Source organism: Solea solea, chromosome 10 (assembly GCF_958295425.1).
Source record: "Solea solea chromosome 10, fSolSol10.1, whole genome shotgun sequence".
Lineage (NCBI taxonomy): Eukaryota > Metazoa > Chordata > Actinopteri > Pleuronectiformes > Soleidae > Solea > Solea solea.
The window spans coordinates 4,100,356-4,122,587 of NC_081143.1; the positions used below are offsets into that span (position 1 = coordinate 4,100,356).

The 22,232-nt window shown below is 41.7% G+C and overlaps 2 protein-coding genes across 18 annotated transcripts in view; one reads left to right on the top strand and one right to left on the bottom strand.

Moving 5' to 3' along the window:
* dclk2a (doublecortin-like kinase 2a) overlaps positions 1-6,468 on the top strand; it is a 38,448-nt gene extending 31,980 nt beyond the window's left edge. For 3 of the 8 annotated variants that reach the window (XM_058640434.1, XM_058640435.1, XM_058640437.1), the window contains 5 exons: positions 1-63; positions 140-236; positions 835-915; positions 2,872-2,985; positions 5,572-6,467. The exon at positions 1-63 is cut by the window's left edge and continues 15 nt beyond it. In XM_058640434.1, coding sequence (XP_058496417.1) covers positions 1-63; positions 140-236; positions 835-915; positions 2,872-2,985; positions 5,572-6,201 — 985 coding nt within the window. In that variant the 3' untranslated portion in view covers positions 6,202-6,467. Of the gene's footprint in view, positions 64-139; positions 237-834; positions 916-2,871; positions 3,231-3,557 lie in introns of those variants that run through there. The other 5 variants (XR_009241454.1, XM_058640436.1, XM_058640440.1 and 2 more) reach the window with 5 other exon arrangements.
* Positions 6,469-7,980: 1,512 nt separating this feature from the next.
* Positions 7,981-22,232, bottom strand: part of lrba (LPS responsive beige-like anchor protein) — a 165,948-nt gene continuing 151,696 nt past the window's right edge. For 7 of the 10 annotated variants that reach the window (XM_058641137.1, XM_058641128.1, XM_058641130.1 and 4 more), the window contains 7 exons: positions 21,866-21,931; positions 20,073-20,228; positions 17,715-17,882; positions 14,012-14,113; positions 13,719-13,915; positions 10,010-10,161; positions 7,981-9,189 (listed from right to left, as the gene is read on the bottom strand). In XM_058641137.1, the coding sequence (XP_058497120.1) occupies positions 9,099-9,189; positions 10,010-10,161; positions 13,719-13,915; positions 14,012-14,113; positions 17,715-17,882; positions 20,073-20,228; positions 21,866-21,931 (932 nt within the window). In that variant the 3' untranslated portion in view covers positions 7,981-9,098. The remainder of the gene's footprint in view (positions 9,190-10,009; positions 10,162-13,718; positions 13,916-14,011; positions 14,114-17,714; positions 17,883-20,072; positions 20,229-21,865; positions 21,932-22,232) is intronic. The other 3 variants (XM_058641135.1, XM_058641133.1, XM_058641129.1) reach the window with 1 other exon arrangement.

Below are 22,232 nucleotides of genomic sequence, written 5' to 3' on the forward strand. Positions count from 1 at the left end.
TGATATCTGGGCTGCAGGCGTCATCACCTACATCCTTCTCTGTGGCTTTCCTCCCTTCAGAAGGTACTTAGACTCATCCAAATATCAGTCGTTACAGTGAACTGTGTGCTGACTGAGTCATTGTTTTTTTTTATTGTAGTGAGAGCAATTTGCAAGAGGACCTGTTTGAGCAGATCCTTCAGGGGCGCCTGGACTTCCCCAGTCCTTACTGGGACAACATCACAGACTCAGCCAAGGTTGGAAACACTCACTCTCACAAGCAAAACTCGATAAGCTTGGTTGTTGCCACTTCAGACAATAGAATGCATTCACTGAGCTGCGTTCAAGGCAGGAGAACGTCTGAAGAAGTAGATTCACGCACACACTGTGAGCCTGCTCTGGTAACGACTAGTGTCTGCTGAAGGACACAGACCCCTCCAGCCCTCTAAATTAATGTCATGTATTACGGTGACAGCCCACACTCGGCGTGCAAGACCAAACTGCTAATTAAACCCACTGTGGCTCGTCACTGTAGACAAGTGCACTGTAATAGATGCTGCAGCAACAATGAAGCTGTGCAGGTGGAAGTGTTTATGCTGAGTCTGTGTCTGACATTCATTTTATCCCATGACTCTGCAGTTTCCCCTGTTTTTAAACTAATTGGTTTTTGAACCACGCAACTATATTTTCACCAATGAATAAATGAAAAAAATAATAATATTATGCTGTTTGATTTACAGGGACAGTGAAGAGTTGAAGATAACTTCTCCAGAGTTACCTCGTAGAGAGTTTGCATCTGTGGCCACCGGGCAAACGAAACAGGATTATTCTGAATTATGATGTGTTTTGTTTCAGGAGCTGATTGGAAAGATGCTGCAGGTCAACGTCGAGGCTCGATACACAGCACAAGATGTCCTCTCCCACTCATGGATCACGGTATAGTTTTAACACTGTCTGTGTATATTTGCTGGAACAGTACTTTGTACTGTGCAAAAAAACCTATTAAAGCACAACTGTCGCACAGTACAGGGAGACAATGACCCTGAACTTTAAGAGGCTTATACTGAACTCTTTGGCACCAAATCTATTGATTTAACAGATGTTTCACAATAGAGGCAGTTGAATATCAGCCTGTCTGAGAACTCTCTAACAGATGAAATGGGGCAGACGTAATGGCATAGTCAGAAGAGTGATGATTAGCGAGGTAAAAAAAACCAATAACAGCACAGTACCTTGTTAATGCGGCTATCATATGTTACTGTAATCTGGACGACATACTATACTATGACTTTCTTGTCTTGTTTTGAACAACATACTATACTATGACTTTTTTGTGATTTTGGACGAAATGTTATACAATGACCTTTTTGACAGATTTTGAAGACATACTATACTATGACTTTTTTAAGTGAATTTGGACGACATACTATACTATGACTTTTTGTCTCATTTTGGACGACATACTATACTATGACTTTTTTAAGTGAATTCGGATGACATACTATACTATGACTTTTTTAAGTGAATTCGGACGACATACTATACTATGACTTTTTTAAGTGATTTTGGACGACATACTATACTATGACTTTTTGTCTCGTTTTGGACGACATACTATACTATGACTTTTTGTCTCATTTTGGACAACATACTATACTATGACTTTTTGTCTCATTTTGGACGACATACTATACTATGACGTAGCTGAGATTGGCACAGCACCCCCCGCGACCCTCTGGTGGAGGATAAAGCGGTAGATGATGACTGACTGACTATACTATGACTTTTTTAAGTGAATTCGGACGACATACTATACTATGACTTTTTTAAGTGATTTTGGACGACATACTATACTATGACTTTTTTGTCACATTTTGGACGACATACTATACTATGACTTTTTGTCTCATTTTGGACGACATACTATACTATGACGTAGCTGAGATTGGCACAGCACCCCCCGCGACCCTCTGGCAGAGGATAAAGCGGTAGATGATGACTGACTGACTGACTATACTATGATTTTTTGTCTCATTTTGGACGACATACTATAATATGACTTTTTGTCTCATTTTGGACGACATACTATACTATGACTTTTTTAAGTGAATTCGGACGACATACTATACTATGACTTTTTTAAGTGATTTTGGACGACATACTATACTATGACTTTTTTGTCACATTTTGGACGACATACTATACTATGACTTTTTGTCTCATTTTGGACGACATACTATACTATGACTTTTTGTCTCATTTTGGACAACATACTATACTATGACTTTTTTAAGTGATTTTGGACGACATAGTATACTATGACTTTTTTAAGTGATTTTGGACGACATACTATACTATGACTTTTTGTCTCATTTTGGACAACATACTATACTATGACTTTTTTAAGTGATTTTGGACGACATACTATACTATGACTTTTTTAAGTGATTTTGGACGACATACTATACTATGACTTTTTTAAGTGATTTTGGACGACATACTATACTATGACTTTTTTAAGTGATTTTGGACGACATACTATACTATGACTTTTTGTCTCATTTTGGACAACATACTATACTATGACTTTTTTAAGTGATTTTGGACAACATACTATACTATGACTTTTTGTCTCATTTTGGACGACATACTATACTACTGTGTAACAAATTTTGTTCTCCCAAAAAGAAGAAATAAACAGCCCAAACATGACTCAGCTAAAATTCTTTGCCGTTTTTATCATTTACATTTTTACAGTCTGTGCATAGTGAAGCTTGTGATATATAGGACGGAGACAAAAGTCCTCCAACATACTCAGGACAGCCTTACTAGAGAAGATTTTCTTTGTTTTCTGATAAACTATTGTGTGTGTGTGTGTGTGCGTGTATATAGGATGATGCAGTGATGGAGAACAACATGCAGATGGAGGTGACAGGTAAACTAAAAGCACACTTCAACACTGCGCCGAAGCACAACAACACAACAGCTGGAGTATCAGTCATCATGGTGAGCACTTACAAAAGAACACTCACAAACACAAAATACGATGTTGAAAATATTTGTTCCCAATCTAACTGAGATTTACTGGCACATTTTGTTTTGCTAGTAATCTTAGGAAAACTCCAATTCCGACATGAGTTTAGCATGCGTCGGGTCTTCTTCCAAACATTTACAGTGTTACGACGGCAAATGTTTGACCCAAATACAGGAGATTGAGCATCTTCTGATTCATTTCATCTGAACCTTCACTGACTGAATCACTGGCATCAATCCTGACTTGAGATTATCTTTAAAAACAAGCTGCTGTAAGCCTGAGTTTTAGAAGTGGATTGAAGAAAATAAACAGAGCCGTGATTAAGTTACTCCTCCTGCCGTAGTCACATCCTTCCATCTTGTCTGTTTCGATCCCCGTTGACATCATTTCCTGTCGCACACACTTTGACTTCCCTCGCTCCTCGTCTCATCAGGTTTGCAGTGAAAGGGGGAAGGGGAAGCTTGTTTGTTTGATATTAAAATTTGAATTTGATTGCCTCGTTTGCTGCCAACAGCCTCATGTTGTTGTAAACTGTATTTGACAGTTTGAGGTGTAAACACGGGCGCTGGCCTTGGCTCCTCCTCCTCCTCCTCCTCCTACTCCTCTTCTCCATCCACTTCCTTCTTCCTCCTCCTCACCCCTTCCTCATACCCGACCCAGGACCACAGGGGACGCCTGGAGCTGAAAGCCGGGTATACACTCCTCCCCCACCATGATTTTCCTCCCATCTTCCTTTCCAGCCTTCGCCCTTCCCTTCACCCTCCTCCCCCCTCAGCCCCAACCTACTCTCCCTTCCTTCCTTGCTTCCTGTTTCTTTATCAGACCCACTGCCCCTCAGCTACTTCTCCCAGTATTAACGGATGTTGACGTCACTAACACCTGGTTTTTAACCCCTTGCTCCTCATTCTGCTCATTTTCATTCCATGTGTATCAGTCTAACTTTTACGGGATGTGACAATAATCTCATTTTTGTGTTTTGAAGAATGCGTTTGTGTGCTGACATTTTCATAAAAGGTTTATTTAGCATGTTGCTGATGCAAGTTCTAGCTGGAGCAGTGTCATTAACCTGGAAAAACCCCAAAAAACCTGCTCTCTGTGTCCATGAATCACTCATTGGTTTCAAAGCACTTGTTACATGATGTTGATTGAGCTCTGGCGCCACCTTGTGGAATAACTGAAGAGCTGTGCTGCTGCTGGCAACATTCTGTAGCGTGAACATTCATTTCAGACGATGAAGATGGTGGTATTCTATTTTCTTTACGTAGCAAATCACATGAGAAAGAGCTGTAATTGATCTCAATAATTTATATTATAATAATAATAATTGATCTGAACAAATTTATTAGACCACCAAACCTAAATATATTAGAAAACACTTGTTTAAAACTAAAAATGAATTCACCTTTTTATACTCAAATTTGAGCCAGAAGTCAGAAATGAATCAAGCACAACATTCAACCACTAAAACTAACTTTTCTGTTAAATAACTATAATTTGATCAAGAAATAATAATGCTTTACTATTTTCTTCTGGGTTTTTTTTGGTTAAAGAGCTTCTACATACCGGTGTATTAACCATAACATAAAAATCATTTTGACATTATTAATAATGCTGTTAATTTAGAGCAGCTGTGGTCTAATACATTTGATAAGCACTGTACAAGTTTTCATAGAAATAACATGATGTTTACTTCCTGTACTTTTGGGACTGAGCTGAACAAAAGCAGTTCATCGTCAGTGATGAAAACACAGACTAACACCAGCCTCATCTTTAACCAGTCGTACATCTTACCACTGCATTTCAGTCCCATTCTTCTTTGTCGTTATTTAAATATCACTTTACTCACCACCATGTTTCGCTTGGACAAAGTCCCCCAGAAGAAGTCTGACGTTTGTTCCAGCTCAGTTTCCTCAAATGTCTCTCTTTGTGGAATTTGAATAGAACGGTCACGTCTGTGCTGGAACAATGGCCGTCCACTGGCTGTCATGCTTGTTGTGTTTATTTTGTGATGCTGTGAGTAAGACTAGTCTCTGTCCCTTTTTTGCTTCTCCCCTCTTCCCTGCATTACGTTCCTCTGAATTAGCTCCAAGGCAGGGGTATGTACTAACACTTAACGCTACGCCTCGACTCCACCGCCGCTGGTGTTCAGCACAAGGGCAAACGAGGAACGTGCCATTCACCACTTTTCTGTCCCACAACAACAACAACAACAACAACATCATTGACTTTAAATCACAACATATAAACGTATAAAGTTCACTTTCTCGTTTGCCCTTTTTCTGCACAGAGCGGCACTTGATAGATTCTTTGCCTATTTGTGGCGTCAGTCTGTCCCTTTTTCATACTGTGTATTTTTCAGTTTTTTGTGTCCATCTCATGTGTTTTCATTCATATAAAATCAAAATAATGGAGAAAAAGGTCATTATTTAATGAGTAAGTCCCTGGAAAACCTTTATTTTTTGTTGTTGTTGTTATTGTCAGTGTAGATTGACCCACAGTGTCTCCTAACTTTGCTCTGATGTTTCACTTGAAGCTGATTCCTCCGTCTGTTTCGCCAGAACACAGCTCTTGATAAGGAGAACCTCCAGCTCACCACTCGTCATTGTGCACCAGCTCACAAAGAAGAACCTTCTTCTCTTCCAATAAAACCAGCTTCACCAACAAAGTCAGGACCGGATTCTCCAACCAAGCAAGCATCAGACACGAGAGCACCAAAATCTGCTGAGCTGGCACCACCACCACCACCACCACCACCACCACCACCATCACCACCACCATCACCACCATCACCACCATCCGCTGAGACCACAGAGCCTGTCGAGCCTGAAGATGATCTTCTCTGCTCTCCACCACAGATAGAAAATGACCTGTTAACTGCTAAGCTTCATCTTTCTCCCTCTGCTCCCGTGAGTTCGCTTCGATTCTCGCCTTCACCCTCTGCTGAAACGTTCCCCGTCACCTCTGCACAGGCTCCATGCGCTCGTGAAATAGCGCCATCACCTCCATCACCCTCAGCTGCTCCCACACCCTCTTCTCCTTCTGTTTCTTCACCCGTCAACCCTGTTGCAGCATTCTATCCTCCTCCTCCTCCATCCCTGTTTCCCTCCCCTCCTTCTACACCTCCAAGATCCACAACCCCACCACGTCCCAGCATGCTCTCTGCTGCAGAGCGTACGCAGGAGGTTTGAAAGTCGCCTCTCCGCTGCTCGTCTATCCCCCGTGTATGTCGTCAGACATGGAATGAGGAGCGTAAACATTGACCCTGAGCTTTTCCTGTGGCTGTAGACTGAGCCGGTGACTGCTGTGTCCACGCGTGTTTCTCACTGAGGCAGAAGATGTGAGACATTCTCTCAGAGTTTGAAAAAAGACTTGATTGTGTGTGTGTGTGTGTGTGTGTGTGTGTGTGTGTGTGTGTGTGTGTGTGTGTGTGTGTGTGTGTGTGTGTGTGTGTGTGTGTGTGTGTGTGTGTGTGTGTGTGTGTGTGTGTGTGTGTGTGTGTGTGTGTGTGTGTGTGTGTGTGTGTGTGTGTGTGTGTGTGTGTGTGTGTGTGTGTGTGTGTGTGTATATAGGTCTATATTTATTATGGAGGATGTGGATTGTGGGAATTTAAATCGGTGTTCCGAGTGGTTTTCTGTGGACGTCATAAATTACTGTATCACATTAATGTGAATTTTTTTTTCCCTTTTATTTATTACCTCATTTCTTGTGCGTCTGGCTCTACTGTAAATATCCACCACACAGAATGATCCCAAAGTGGTGTTCCTTTGCTTTAGCATATCACATGTCCACACTTCTGTAGTCTGTAGCCACCTGCAGCCTCTGTGAGCACAAATAGATTTCAGTTAAGTTTTTCTGGCAACTTAAAGATGTAGAGCGTGAACAAAACCGATGTAATACCTGCCAAAGTACCGAGCAGCTAATAAGTCATTAGAGAATTCTTGTGTTCTTTAAATCATGTATGTAAAAGTCACAAATATGAGTTTAAAACGTCGTTTCCTCTCGTCTCCACTGCAGTTGGTGAACATTTTAACCAAAGATTCAAATTGTAAATACGTTCATACGCCTGAAGATACACAAACCAGATCGAATTTAGAAGCAGAAAGGAATCAATTTTCCTATTTTCCTTTAAATTATCTCCCAAATCTCAGTTAGATACTCTCATCCTATAAGGGAACGTGACCCACAGGTTGGGAACCCATGCACTACAGCATCTAGTAATTGTTTATGGTGTTCAGTAGAAGTTGTCTTTCCAGAAATACCATTTATTTGCTCTCTCTGATCAACCCTTAATATGTTTTTGGGAAATATTTGCTGCCCAATAAACACTCATACACTTACTGTTTGCGATGTTAAAAGCAACGAAGATTGTCACCAAAAATCAAATCCATAGAAAAATATCCGTGCAAGACCATATAAATATTTCAAAAAATCTGAAGTCACTGGATTTTTAGTTTTTTTGTAATATATTGGATTTACAAAGTATGAATGAAAGCCTTGTTTGCCTCTCTGCCTTTGACTCTTGTGCATCCAGAGTTGCTTGATATCAGATATTTCATTTGTTTCCATTTAAACTGGACAGTTTATCCCAGAAAGCTTCTTGCTCTCTGCTGCAACAACGCTCGTCTCCCTCTTCCACGACCTCCCAGTGAGACACTCACACATACATGTAGTCAACTTGGTTATTTAGCTTCTATGATGTATTTGTAGTTTAAGAGTAGTGTTTCATATGTTTTGTTTGTAAAGGGAAACATGTACGAAGACCGTTAACAGGTAGATCGACCGTGTCAAAGTGCAAAATAGTCTCTGTTAGTGGCTGCGTTTGCTGCTCTACTGTTAAAAAAACAAAACAAAAAAAGCAATAAAGGTTTGAAATGATGACGTTTGTGGTGAATTTGTCTTTGTATTACTGATATGTAGCCAGTAGAGGGTGCTATGGAGTCATGGATCAACACCAGGAGCAATTTGAAGTTATAAAATTTAATTTTATTGTCAAAACTCAGAACACAAAACACTCCAAAATGATTGCAAAAAAAAAAAATATATTGGTTGATAAGATAAACAGTACTTTTCAAAAGTGGAGATTCAAAACACACCATAATTTGACTCCAAAGGAATGTCTCCTCCAAATCAAAGACACAAGAGGACGTTTAGTTTACCGACGACCAAAGGAATCATGTTATCACTCATTTCATGATTTTTGGACGCAGTAAAGTCCTTCCTTTCAGAGACACGCCTCTTAACATGATGGTAAAATAAAAATGTCCTTCTGATCTGACGTCAAACAGTTTTAAAGAAGTGATTTAACAGTTCATTATTCAGTCGTTTCCTGGCGTCGTCCTCTTAAAGTAAAGCTCGTTTTTAACTTTGCTCATGAAGCGAAGTTTGTGTTTTTGATTGAAGTGTTAAATATTAAACGTGACAAATCTGTGCCGATGTTTGACGTGAAAGGAGCCGTGCACAGAAATTATAAATATGAAAGTCTACATCTAAACAGTGTGTATATATAGAGAGAGAAATATTGAATATATATGTAAATTCCCTCCTCAGTTATTCTTCTCTCTCCAGTACAATTACAATTTAAACTCTTCGTTACTAATGACTGTCTTGCCAAAATGGCAAAAAGCATATTAAAAGTGAAAGGTATCTTAATTATTCCCCACATACACACCTACAGAAAAAAGAAAAAAAAAAATCACTCACTCTAAAGTACATAAATATTCAGATTCTTAAGTTTCCACTAGCTCCCCGTAATCCCCTCATCTTTGTTTTCCAGAGGAGATGAAAATAGACTCTTACAGCTAAAAATAGATTTGTTTTTAACCGTACAGTAACACAACCCTCACCCTATGATTTATATGAAAAGTTCTATCTCATCTACAAAATATAGCAATGCCCTTTTTAAAAAATAGTTTGGATTCTTTTACTATAGCAGGACATGTGTTGTGTTTTCCTCCTCCTCCTCTTCCTCTTCCTCTGTGAGATACATTCAGGATTAACAGTATAGACAAGAACAGTGCCTTTGATAAAGAGTTCACTCTTGCAACAGTCTGGATCTTCCTCAGGGTCCGGACTCTGTCAGCCCAGCTCAGTACCTGGTCTGGTACTCGTGGTGCCACCTGTTGAAGTCGTTGTAGAAGAGCACGATGCTTCCAGACGCCATGCCGGTGATGATGCACCTGCGATGACAAACCACAGACAGTTTACTTTCATATAAACGGTCAAATAAAAAGCTTATTTTTCACATAAATATGGTGTAAATTTGAATGAGCTAGTTTTTTTCCTGCCACATCATTTTTTATCACGACTCGCTTAGACGACTGTAGTGCACTCGATGTTGGGTTTAGACCGGGGATCAACTTTTTGGGAAAAAGCATGTGTTCAGTAAGGGTGGGCGATATGAAAATGATATAATAACTATATTTTTGATGCTATTTCACAGAATTTCAAAACAAAAGTGTCAAATATGGAACGGTATTTAAATAAAAATAAAAATCTATTGATGTAAAATGAATCACTGCATTCAAAAACTCACAGAAATAACTCAATATAACTTGATATTAAGTGATGCGCCACCACAGGACTTCAGCTGGAGGGCCACATGTGGCCCGCAGGCCGCAAGTTTGAGACCTCTGGTTTAGACGCATGTCACTTAGTCGACTACAGTTGGTTGAAAATGATTTTGTTTGTTTTTAAATGTCTTCATGGTCTTGTCTGACCTGCTTCGGCCGTACGCTCCCTCACGCTCTCTGCACATCAGGCCTCACAGATTCACATTTTTTACTGTTTTTAATCCTTTCACGGTCTTTTGTCCTCGTGTCTGTGGACAGGTGTTTAAAGTAAATAAAGTTGGATTGGTTTGGAACAGCGGTCTAAAATATTAAATATATATTGTTATTTAAATCTAAACGTCACTTTATTTATAAGAGGAAGAACTTTTACTTTTTTTTTAAAATTTTTATAAGGTGGCATTTGTGTGTGTGTGTGTGTGTGTGTTACCTTTGGTCATGTGAGATGGCCATGGATCGGACTCCCGCGTCACAGCCAGGATACGTGAAGAGCTGCTTGAGACTGTGGACCTGCCAGACTGACACGACTCCTCCATCTCCCCCCGTCAGCAAGTACTGACCGTCACGACTCAGAAGCATGGCCTGCCAAAGAGAACCAGAGCATTACCACTATTTCTCTATTATATCATTAACTTTACACGATATACAGTTATCCGGCGGTGAAACACGCCGGTGAATGCGACGTTCCCCGGTGACTGCATCGCTCGAGTGGTCGGATCATCTGTAAACTGTCCTTTAACGCTCAGAAGGAAAACAAAGCAGAATAACATGGCAGCAAAGCTATTTAAACCAAAACCACAAACATAAATTGTCCCCCGAATAGAACCGGTGACCGGGGAGCAGTTTATCTCTCATGTCACAGTAAAGCTCATACTGTGAGGTCATGTGGTCCAACAAAAGATCCCAGGTCAGCGCTGCAATCCTTGAGGGCTTTCTATACACAAACCCTGGCTCGCAACAAAGACGGCTCCCCACAGTGCGGCTCTGAGATTTACTCGTCTCATCTGCTTTTCCTGAAAACTGTAACAGTGGAACGACTCCGCCGGGAACCCGCCGGGAACCCGCCGGGAACCCGCCGGGAACCCGCCGTTCACAAATCACGTCGTGTGTTGGAGTCTATTATGTGCGCGGTGCAGAGTGGAAGCTGAAACTCAAACAGTCAGGAGCATCAATGGGCAAGTAACCGTAGCTGATGAAATGACGAGGTAGAATGTGAGTTCTAAAAGCAGCAAATGACACTAATTTAGAGCTTTTTCTCGTTTCTGCCGTTTTTACGACTCCGGACTGGGCCTGTCTTTCAGCTGCGGCCGCGCTCGCAGGGATTCAGCGAGCGACGCTTCAATCATCGGGCAAACATGTGCATCGAATCAGGCTCATATAAAATGGGAAAATGAAACTTGAACTCCAGTTGGAACGAGTCATTTTCAGGAACTTGACTTGGTTAAGAAAACATAAATAAGCTCTCAAGAGCAGTACACACTGGATCGGATGTAAGAAAGCCCAGCCTAAATTAGCCAAAATGTTTTGTATATATAAATATACATATATATACTATATATATATATACACACACACACTATATATATACTATATATTTATATATAAACAACATACCACGCTGAAGTAAATGAGATCTGTTTCTCATTGTATTGACACACACACACACACACACACACACACACACACACACAAAGATAGGCACAAACTTGCATGTGAAGGCGCTCACACACACACACACACACAGACACACACACACAGTGATGAACCCGTGTGTGTGTGTGAGACCACAAAAATCAATCCAGCCTAATTGTCACGTTAGATCATCGTCCAAGATGTTTGAGCGCGGCGCTGTTTTGATTTGTGTCACTCGCGTGTGTTTCCAGTGCACAGTAGTTTCCTGGTGCATCAACACTCCGCTGAGTTAATCTGACAACAGTGATCAGTGCCAATCACGATCAATGCTCTTCAAGTGAATTACGGGAGCGAACAAGTCGAGGGGGGAATTTCAGATTATTCCTATTTACAAAAACGTGCTACTTTTGCAACAACTTTGAACTGAAACTGGAACATAAAGTGAACGTAAGAGCAGCTGGAGACGCTGGAGACATACGTCCCTAATTTCCTGTCATGTCAAAAAAGTTGAAAACAAAAGAAAAACACATTTTGTTTTCTTATGCCTACAAAATTAAAGCCAAGTCAAAAAAAAAGTATATTATGCAGAATCTAATGTCTTGTTTTGGCCACTTGGGGGCAGCAGACACAGGAAACAACACATCATCACCTCTATTTATTGTCAACAGGTTTTTCCTGCTGCTGGACACTGAGATGGTCTCTGTATCAGTGAGTTTCACTGACGGCTCACTTTCATTTAACACGTGTATAAAATATTTCCGAGTGCTGCTGTGAATTTCAGGAATTGTTAAAAGAAGCAGTCACAGCTATTTTTTCCCTCCGCAGTTTAACTCCATGATAACAGATGCTGCATTTCACAATAAGAGTAAAAAGAAAGAGGAAAAAAAGAAACGTTTTGAGCCGTTACTGTATTTTGTGTATCTACTAACAGAGTCCATGACCTTAGTGCAGCGCAGCAGGAGCCAGGAGAGCTGGCAGACACGTCAGCCCAGTCAGGTAGGAGGCTGCACACAGACATTATAAATCAGCCCCTTGCCACTGGGCGGTCATACAAGATGGCCGACGGCTCTGTGGGAGCTAAGATGGCTACCCGGGCTCAGATGACTAAAAAATGACTGCAGCAGAAACACATGCACTTTTAATGCCCATATTTCCTACTTCTTTTGGGGAACAGTGGGTGGATTCTGAGACTGGGGAAGGTAAAAAGTTGAATTTATGGTGCTGTTAATCCCCCTGTAACATGGACACAGGCGGGGGAGAAAAAAACCCGCTGGAGTGGTTACACTGCCTGAGTTATACTAGTACTTAAAAGACTGTAATCCATTCAGTATGGCTCCTGTCACTTGATTCTGCTATTAGACTAGGATGCCGACTGTTAGCCTGTCATCTAACCTCTGACTCCAGACCCTTATAAATTCACAGTGCGTACATTCTCTCTCTCTCTCAGTTTTACTCTCTCTTTCTAAGTGGATACTGCAGGCCGGGACAAACACTTATTTATCCTGGAGTCATACTGTGCAGAGGCTCCAATGACTAAGAAGATTGATTCTGGTATGTACATGAGTGCACTAAATACTGCTGGGGCTTCAGACTGAGGAGGGGGGTGGAGCTAAAGGCTGGTGAGGCAGGATGGGGGCTGAGACATGAACAACCGCACTTAAAGATGTTAGGATTTTCCTAATGCCATTTGACATGGCTGGAATTTACAACAGCAGAGTCGGGCTGACAAGGCCGCAGCGGCCTGCACTGTTCCCGAGTCACAGCTTCTCATCTTCAGACGATATGAACACACTCTGGGAAAAATGCAACGCGATGCAAGTATCTAAACCATCCTTTGTTTCCTCCTAAAGAGCAAATACAGAGGTCTAAAGCTTACCTTTCCTGCAAACTGAATCACTATTTGTCTTTGTGTTCATTAATCACATCCTATACCAGTTATATTTGTGTTTATCTTATACTCGGAGCATTTCTCTGAGGGCAGGCTGGTTGGCAGGTTAGGGGCCTCGGCACCAGAGGTTTCTTAATAGGAAACAGGCGTGTGGCTGTCTGTCAGAGCTAGCTTAGAATTCCCAGGCCAAACCGGAAACAATGGGTTGGGAAACCAAAGGCAGTAGCCGTTATCCTGTGTCACTCTGGCCACAAGGGAGGAAATGTGGGAAATGGGGGAATGTGTCATCCTGCACTGGAGGGTAGTTAATGGAGTTGGTGTCCAGAGCTGACCACTTCTCTGGAATGTTCTCTACCACCGCTGCCGATGCAATTTGACCTGACAACAGGGCTGCGGATCAAAAGGAGCAGCCCCTCTGGGTGCATGCATATGAAAGGGAATAAAAGAGATGTGAAGCCGTAGTTTGCCCCGGGGGCAGGCCGACCCGCGCTTTACTCACATCTCAAACTGTAAGAAAAGGCTTTAATCAGTGAGACGACTTTCTACGCTGATGTGGTGCAGACGCACATGTGCAAATGCACTCTCACACGCAGCCTCCTGCAGGAATGCACTGCCTCACCTTGATGCTGTCTTCTATCTCCATGTGTCCCAGGAGTTTGCCGTTGACGGTGAAGAGACAAAAGTGTCCCTTGTCGTAATAGACCATGCAGTGTCCCTCGGTGGACGCCTGGATGAGACGGGGCCGAGTGCACTGCTCTGGGACCTCCAGGGTCCTCAGAAGGTCCCCATTCATGGAATGGATCAGACAAGGACCCTCTGCACGTCAGATAACACAACACAATGTGGAGCGTCAACACCTTTCACATTGTGAGTGCTTTTGTGGTTAAATATAAATTGAGATTATGACGTCACCTCTGCAGCCGCTGATGACCAGACCCAGCTCCGCGCACACGGTAGCACACGTCACTTCACAGTCATGGCCAGTCAAGATGGCCCGCGGTGTGGTAAACTCTGCTGAGGAAACACAAACACAAACACAAACACAACAGGTGTGTGTGTCTATTACCACAAAAAAAAAGCATCATCACCACTGCTGGACTCTGGAGGGAGCGCGAAGCAAAGACAAATAAAGAAATAAAAGTGTGTTCACTTTGATCCACGTTTCATAACATGGACGTAATAAATATAAATTAGAATCATGGGAGAAAAAAAACATGAACAACCATAACAAAACACAGAGAATGAGTTTGTTGAGCTCAGAGGGGATTTGTTTTGATTTGCTTGTATACGGTATATATATCGTTGTTTGTTGCACACACTGTTATCCTGCACACATCAAATTTCTCCCCTCATTCACTCTCCTTTCCCAGCACTTGTCACCCGCCGCCTCTCTCTCTATCTTTAAAACCTTCTCACTGTGACTGCCTTCACTGGATCCAGATGTTTCTGCGTTAGACTGCGAGCGAGCCAGAGGGAGCGAGAGTAAGTTATGGTCCAAGTCATGAAGTTTGTGTGATTTTGTTTGGGTTAGAGCTGTCACGGCGAACGACAACACAAAATCTCCTACGCGCTCTCCATCTGTGCGGCACATAAAAACAGTTGCTCACAAACACTCGGTTGCATAGAATTCTGACTTTTCTGCTTTATTACATAATTTACAAACAAAAATATTCCTTATTTTTTAAGCAAATGCAGATGGCTAACTGGGCGACAGATGCCGTTTCCAAACTGTTTGTCCCGTTGTAGCGTGAACGACGGGGAAGTGTGGAGGTCAGCGGAGCTGCTTGTGTTTGTGTATGTTTAGTGGCCTGTAGAAAAGCTGCTTCCCTGAGCTGGAGTTTGGAGTTCACTGGGGGGTTTACTGTTCAGGGAGGAGGCGCCTTGTCTTTAGTGACCCATCTTCCTCTGGCAGAGGTCAAGTTCAGCTCAAAAAGAGCAACACTGCAAACACTTGGGACCTGATGTTTGATGACCAAACACACATTTACCAACTTCACTTATTATGCTAAAATGCTGCAGTACACACCGACCTAAAGGCAGAGTTTTTGTGATGAATCTAGTAGATTTATATGCAGTTTCTTTAATTTAATTATATGACATAAAACTCAATACTCACTAATGAGGCTGGCAAGTAAGCTACAGCTTCTATAAACCCGTAATTAGATTTAGCAGAAAGACTATTCACAACACAGTGCTCAGTGAAAAAAAAAACATAGAAGGTTAAACTCTAGTCAAAGCAGTGACGAGCTGATATCAACTAAATCTATACATATAAATGACAAAAAGATATCCATGCTCAAATAAGAATAGGTTTCAAAGCACAAATAATAATAATAATAATAATAATATATATATATATAAAAAAAGAGCTACTGTGTAAAAATGATGCCCATGCTGTTTTAACCCTAGCTGTGAGGACTTACCACACGGAAAATAAACACCAGTACAAGGTCAGTAAAGTGAAGTTAGGCCGCATAAGTCGGTGGATTTAAGCAGGATGTGAGAGTTTGTTCATAGAAGGTCAATAAATCTGATATATTGGTGTATCAGTTTACTTTCTGAGCCTCTAGCTGTCATTTATTTTGACTTGGGGCTGTATCTGATTAAAGACTTATACCTCCACATGACTTCAGCTGAGGATGGGATCAAATGTCTGCAGAGACGTGTGTGTGCGTTGGCAAATTTCTTACCTTAAGTATGGTAATGCTTGGCATGTTTTGGCAAATTAATAATGTAGCTGGAGACATTTGAGTATCACAGTGTATTATTACAAATGTGCAGTTGTGACCTTTTTCGCTCCAATTTGCCAAAAGTCAATCCTATTTACTGACTCACGCGCCTTTACAGTACGTGAGTGTGTTCATATTGTTGAGAGAATAAATGATGGGCCATATAAAACATTTTCATTTACACTAGAACACATTTATGGGTATTTTGTGAATGAGCTAATTCTGCTGATATCTTAAACGACTAAAGAAAAAATTAATTTCAGACGGTTGAGTGCATTTGAAACAAAGGTAAAGCCTCGCCCTGACTGTGGCCAGCAGAGGGCAGTGGTGTCTGCGGAAATGTGTTAGCAGCTTGTGGGTTGTGTACATGTGCATTTCAGCCATTCTGAGGCATTTGTGTCATGGAACGCTGCTCATGAAGTGTGTGGGATATTTACAAAGCAACATGACATGCATGAAAAGCACTGAGTGCGCACACGTGTGTGTGTGTGTGTGTGTGTGTGTGTGTGTGTGTGTGTTCTCATACAAGTGTATGTGGAGACTTAGGATGAAGATAAAGTCTTTGAGTTTTTGGACAGAGAAGAAAGAAAAGCTGCTTTCTGTATGTATTTTGTGAAGGTGTATGTGTGTGTGTGTGTGTGTGTGTGTGTGTGTGCGCGTGCAGCAGAGCCTAATGTCTGGGAGAGCCTCCTGTGGTCTGGGGCAATGGAGCATCACATTGTGGCGGTGAGAGGTTGGGATGACGACTGCTTTGTCTGCTGCTCTGGCTGCAGTGCAGTAACTACACTGAGCCAGCTGAGGTTAGACTGCTACACACAGAAAATGTGCAACACATGCATGGGTATACACAAACACAAAGCCCCTTTAGGCGTGTAATAATTCCATGAATCAATCAGATTACAGTCTGGCTTTTAGAAAATATGTAGTTTTGTTATTGTTCTACTTTAGAAGTGGAGCAGAGAATGATGTCGAATATTTATAAAATAGTTCATTTAAAGCTCACTGTCACCTTGCGGGATTCAGTCAAAGTCAGCAAACAACAACTTGTATTCTGTGATGGTGACAAATGACGTCAGCTACGAAAATAACATCAATGAACACAAGTGCTCCTTGACTTTGTCACGCTGTTAAAACTTGTTATATATAAACAAACACCATGAGATTACAAAGGTTGTTATCCTACATCTTTTAAAAAAGTTTGGGGAATCCTTATGAATTCACTTTTGGTGAAAATTCCATCACCCAACACTGACAAACAAGCATCTAAGTGCTTATTAACCAAATGCCCATTTGTCATAAATTTCAGTCCATTTGTAATGCACCACTTAACAACGTGTACGTCGATCTCAGCTGACCAAATTAGCACAGAGGGGGCTAAGTACTGAGCTATGTGAGTGCAACCCTTTGATCATGGCTAATGCCATATGTTATGGTAACATAAGGGAGGCCCGTGACATTTTTCACTTTTATCGACTGGTGTGACCCCGTGGCCCTCAGATGGTGGTGAACTTTCACATGCTGGCCGACGACCCCCAACATCACGTTTAACGTCTGTAAGTGGCTCTCACTTTCACTCACATTAAAGACAGATTCTCTCCCTCTCTCTCTCCCTTTCTCTCTCTCCAACACACACACACACACTTTCAATATCTAGTCCCAGAAACACACACACACACACACACAATCTCAAACACATTATCCTAAGCTGTTCCTGGTGCGACAGTTCTCCGAAATCCAATCTGTATGCAGGAGGCCTGGCCTGGTCAGATGAAACTAGTTGTTACTTTAGAGAGCAGGGCCGTAAATCACAGAGTCACGACTGTCTGGGAGAGTGAACACTCAGAGAATACCCATATGTGTGTGTGCGCGCATATTATTCCACTTACTGCCGAGGCTCTCTCCGATGCTGCTGTGCTTTCCGTTCCAGTACCACAGCAGCAGGGTGGCATCTCTGGAGCCTGACAGGACGTAGCAGTCTCCTCCGATGTACGACTCGGAGCGCGCCAGACACGTCACCACGTCACGGTGGCCAAACACTATCTGAGTCAGTTTGCCTGCAAAAGTACACAAATGCGTGGCGTCAATATTTGTTTGTTGGCACATGGGGATGATAAATGATGCATTTATTACAACACTGGGGGGGGGGGGGGTACCAGTGTACAACACACACACACACACACTAAATATCAAATCCTGCACTTTAATACCAGAAACTTTGGATTAATGTGTTGACAGATGTGATTGTTTCAAACTCCACACCATTAGTTTGTTGATCATCTGTCTCCTCAGCTAGTCTTTTTTACAAGATTAGACTTCTACTAATTCCCTGACAAGAATAAATATTTATTCCAACTCTGTATGTATGGGAAAGTGTGTGCACATGCACATGCACATGCACACGCGCAGTGAGCTCCATGTGTATATATAAAGAGTCTAATTGCTGTCAGATTCCCAGACCACAGCTCCACTGTCTAGCTGTCTAATTTTCATCACGCTCCTCACAGTGTGACCTCTCCCAGTCGAACAGTGAATAGTTTGCAAACTCGTGACATTTCTGTCTGGGTGTCAAAAAATCACTGTCCGGTGGATAATGAAGTCATATCTCACAGGAAAGATGAGTATTACGATGGAAGCGGGCGAGTGAGTGAACTTCCATAGAGGAAGAGAGACATCAAAGATGGAAAATGTTTGACATCTTTATAAACACTGGAAATAAGTAATGATTGCTGCAGCAATAATGGCTACCATGCAACTCATATTGAACACTCGGTCTGCTCTCACACACACACACACACACATGCCCACAGACAAATGAAATTGGATGCGTGTGCATGCATGCGTATGAGGCTATGTGTTTTGTGCATGTGTACCAATCAAGTCTTGTAATTGATAAAATGCCTCCGTTCTTTAACCTGGGGGCTTTGGGGACCTTGGTAGCAGCTGTTGAGCGTGTGCGATTAAACTGTGTTCAGGTTCCAGTCGTACGCGCTGGTGGCAGTCGCACAATAGAGCTATCTCTGTGCCGCTGTCCCTCCTTCCCTCCCTCCTCCATTAAAAGACAGGGAGGGCCTGGCCTATAGAAATTGAATTTGGGTTTGTTGTATAGATGTGTGTACGATTCTGAATGGGGCTGTGGAGAGAAGCTGAGGAGCAGGGTGTAGAGATGAAGCTTCAGACACTTTCATTTAGGACCCTTGACCCGATTGTGTGTGTGTGTGCGTCTGTGTGCGTGTGTGTGTGTTAGGGTCTTAGTCAGTAGTATTCAGACCCACAACGGCACTGTTAGAAACTGTAGAGCATCAAACATTAAGGTAAACAACATTGCTAAGAAATATTAGGTTTCATTTACTGATTAAAAACCAGAAAAGATAGTTTCGTGCTAAAGTCCAGTCCGGCTGTTAATGTGAGCGTCTGACTTTAAGGGTACGTAGCTACAATGAACTGTACAAAGGCTTTAAACTGGGAATAAATAAAGAGAAAATAAAACCCTTATTGTGGCAAGTAATTATATATAATATTATAATAACAATTGCACTGGGACTGGTGAGAATACAGTGGAATAGTGAATGCAGTAAAGCAGTGCACACCATTATTGACAAAGCTGTTGTGTTTAGTGAACAGATTACTTTAAAATACTAAACTTGTTTATTTTATTACATTGGACAAACAAAAATAGATCCTCTTTTTGTCTTTCTTGGCATCATATTAGTGGAGAAAAAACACTTTTTGTCCTGAGGATGGTGCTAGAGGAGAGCCTGCGGAGGATCATTAACTATAAAAAAGGTTAATTCCTTTCATATGTTCATCTGATTTCATGGCAGTCAGCTTTGAGTTTATGAGAAGGCTGATGTTTAGAAACGATATCATGGACCTTAAGCAGCACAACAACAAAACCAGTGGGTTTTGTCCTGGAGGTAATGTTAAATTACTGTAAAGATCTAAATTTGAATCACAGACCTCGTATTAAATTTAATTTCCCTGAGGAGGCAAGTTGTGAATATATGCTACAAACATTTAAATTTGATGTATACCTGAATCCCCATCAAAGACGCTTGTGATCTTTCATATGTCTAATTTTCATTCAAACCTAAAATGTAATAGCAAAAAAATACTCTTTTTTCAAACACCTTTTAGGTTTAATGGAATATTTAATGGATATAAATGATATATATGTAGGATAGAGAAGTTTGGGAATGAGGTGCCTTTTATACTGCGAGGAAAACACCACCAAGAATATAGAGTACCTGTGTCAGTGGAGTAAACCCGGAAGCTCTTGTCCCAGAATCCGCACAGAAGAATAAATCTGTTGTCGGCTGTGATGACGAAGCCCTGCGAGCTGATCTGAATGCTCTGATCCAGCAGGTCTGAGATCTGACGCCGGTGACTGCCGACGTAACTCGCTGAAGACGAGAGAGATAACAATGAAAACAAGCAGATCACATTTGAATAACACACCGTTGACTATTCATTTTATAAAATTCCAAAGAGCTCACAGTTCAGTGCATCTACTCTTAAGTTTGACTGCCCAGTGCAAAGAAGATTTGTGAGAATACAAACAGTAGTACATCCTGGAGGTTCAGTTTACAGGACTTCATGTTGTTCGTGAGAGACTAAGAGACGGAGGAATAACAAAGTGTGGATAGTCTTCACAAAATATGTACACTACTCAAGTCAGAGCACACTGCAAATGTATCTGCTTGTGTAATTTGGCCAAAGGTTTGTTCATTTATTGATATTCTCTTTCTATTTCGGAGAGAAATGTCCACAGTGAAGTATTTACTATTTAGTGAGGATCAAAAACACTGGAGAACAGGTGTCATGGAAGCTTGTCGAATATGGAAACTGAGAAAGTCCAGTATACCTGCTACAAATAATGTTTGAACCCATTTTTAACATCGACTCAAAAGCCACAGTGCTCAGCTGTCATCCTCAATTTACAGTGTTTAGCTCTGACCCCTCCAGGAATGCAAACAGTGTAAATATATTTCTGACAAGCACAAAAATCTTCTCCACTACCCACAAAACATGCACTCCCCTACAAACTCTAAATATATTATTTAGTCCATTTAGAATCTGTCAAATAATAAAATAAAACAAACAAACTGTTAAGAAAGACAAGTGTGCATTCAATTACATCACCCACATCTATTGTAATGCTACTAAAAACCCTGCACTGAATCTATATAAATACTAATGCACACTTTTTTTTTTTTTAACAGATAGAGAGACATAGTGAACGTGCAAATAAAGATGAATATGTGAGAGCAAAGTCTGGTTATTTTCACAAGTCAAGTGTTGAGAAAATGTGTGAAAATGGTCTGGTGAGACTGAGAGTGACCACAACATTCACAGAGAAAGAACAGCCCCCATCACAGACGTGCGTGCGATTGCAAAGGGGAAGCAGGAAAGCGATGGAGGGAGCGCACACACACACACACACACACAGACACACACACACACACACACACAGAGAGAGAGAGAGTGGCTCATCTCTCCCTGCTCCACCAGTGCATCCCATACATCACCGCGGCTCGGCACTCTTCTACTGCTCATCAACAAGTCGTGAAGGATGAGAGGCGCCCATATTGTCCTGACAGCCGACCGCCGTGCATTCTCAATCACACATTATTACCACATTCATATTCATTTCCATTGACACGCGTCCTTTCCCTCCGCTCAAATTAAACCAAAGAGGATGCAAAAAGGGAGGGAGGGAAGGGACGATGGAGAGGAAGAAAGAGGGGGAGTTGATGATGAAATGCTGGCCTAGGCCACAGCTCATTGCATTCCAATTTGCATGCAAATGGTTTAGCGAGAGAGCAGGGGCTATATCATGACGAGTGAACTGGGGCAGAGGCTGAGAAACAACTCTAATCTACTGTCCAGGGACACGGCACTGCAGAGTGCCATGAGTCACCACGATGCCAGCATTAATCGTACATAAATCCACACAAAAATATAATTCCATGCATTTATAAGTCCAGACTGTGTAAAGAATGCGCACATATGTGTATTCTTATAGAGTCATAAATGATACCTATGAGCGGGTCAATCTCCACAGGAAGTTGGTACTGCTGGTCCTGCACCGTTGAGCCCTGATGACCTGACAGAGAAGAAGAAAGACTGGATTAATATTGTAATCGTGTGGCCTTGTGAAGAAGACGGTGCTTTTTCCCCTTCATTATAAAACACTGAGAATGATGACCATAAAGTCAGTGTCACCTACTCCCCCAGGGGTTCTTTCATGAATTAGACATCAATTATGTCAATAAGCTCCGGAGGCCATAGAGACAATGGTTCCTTACACTAACTGTGCTCTACTGAAAGTGTTTCTTTGCACAATAAAGTCACTTTACCCCCGGGGGGGGGGCTGTTATATTTTATTTTAGTCTTATATAGCCAGA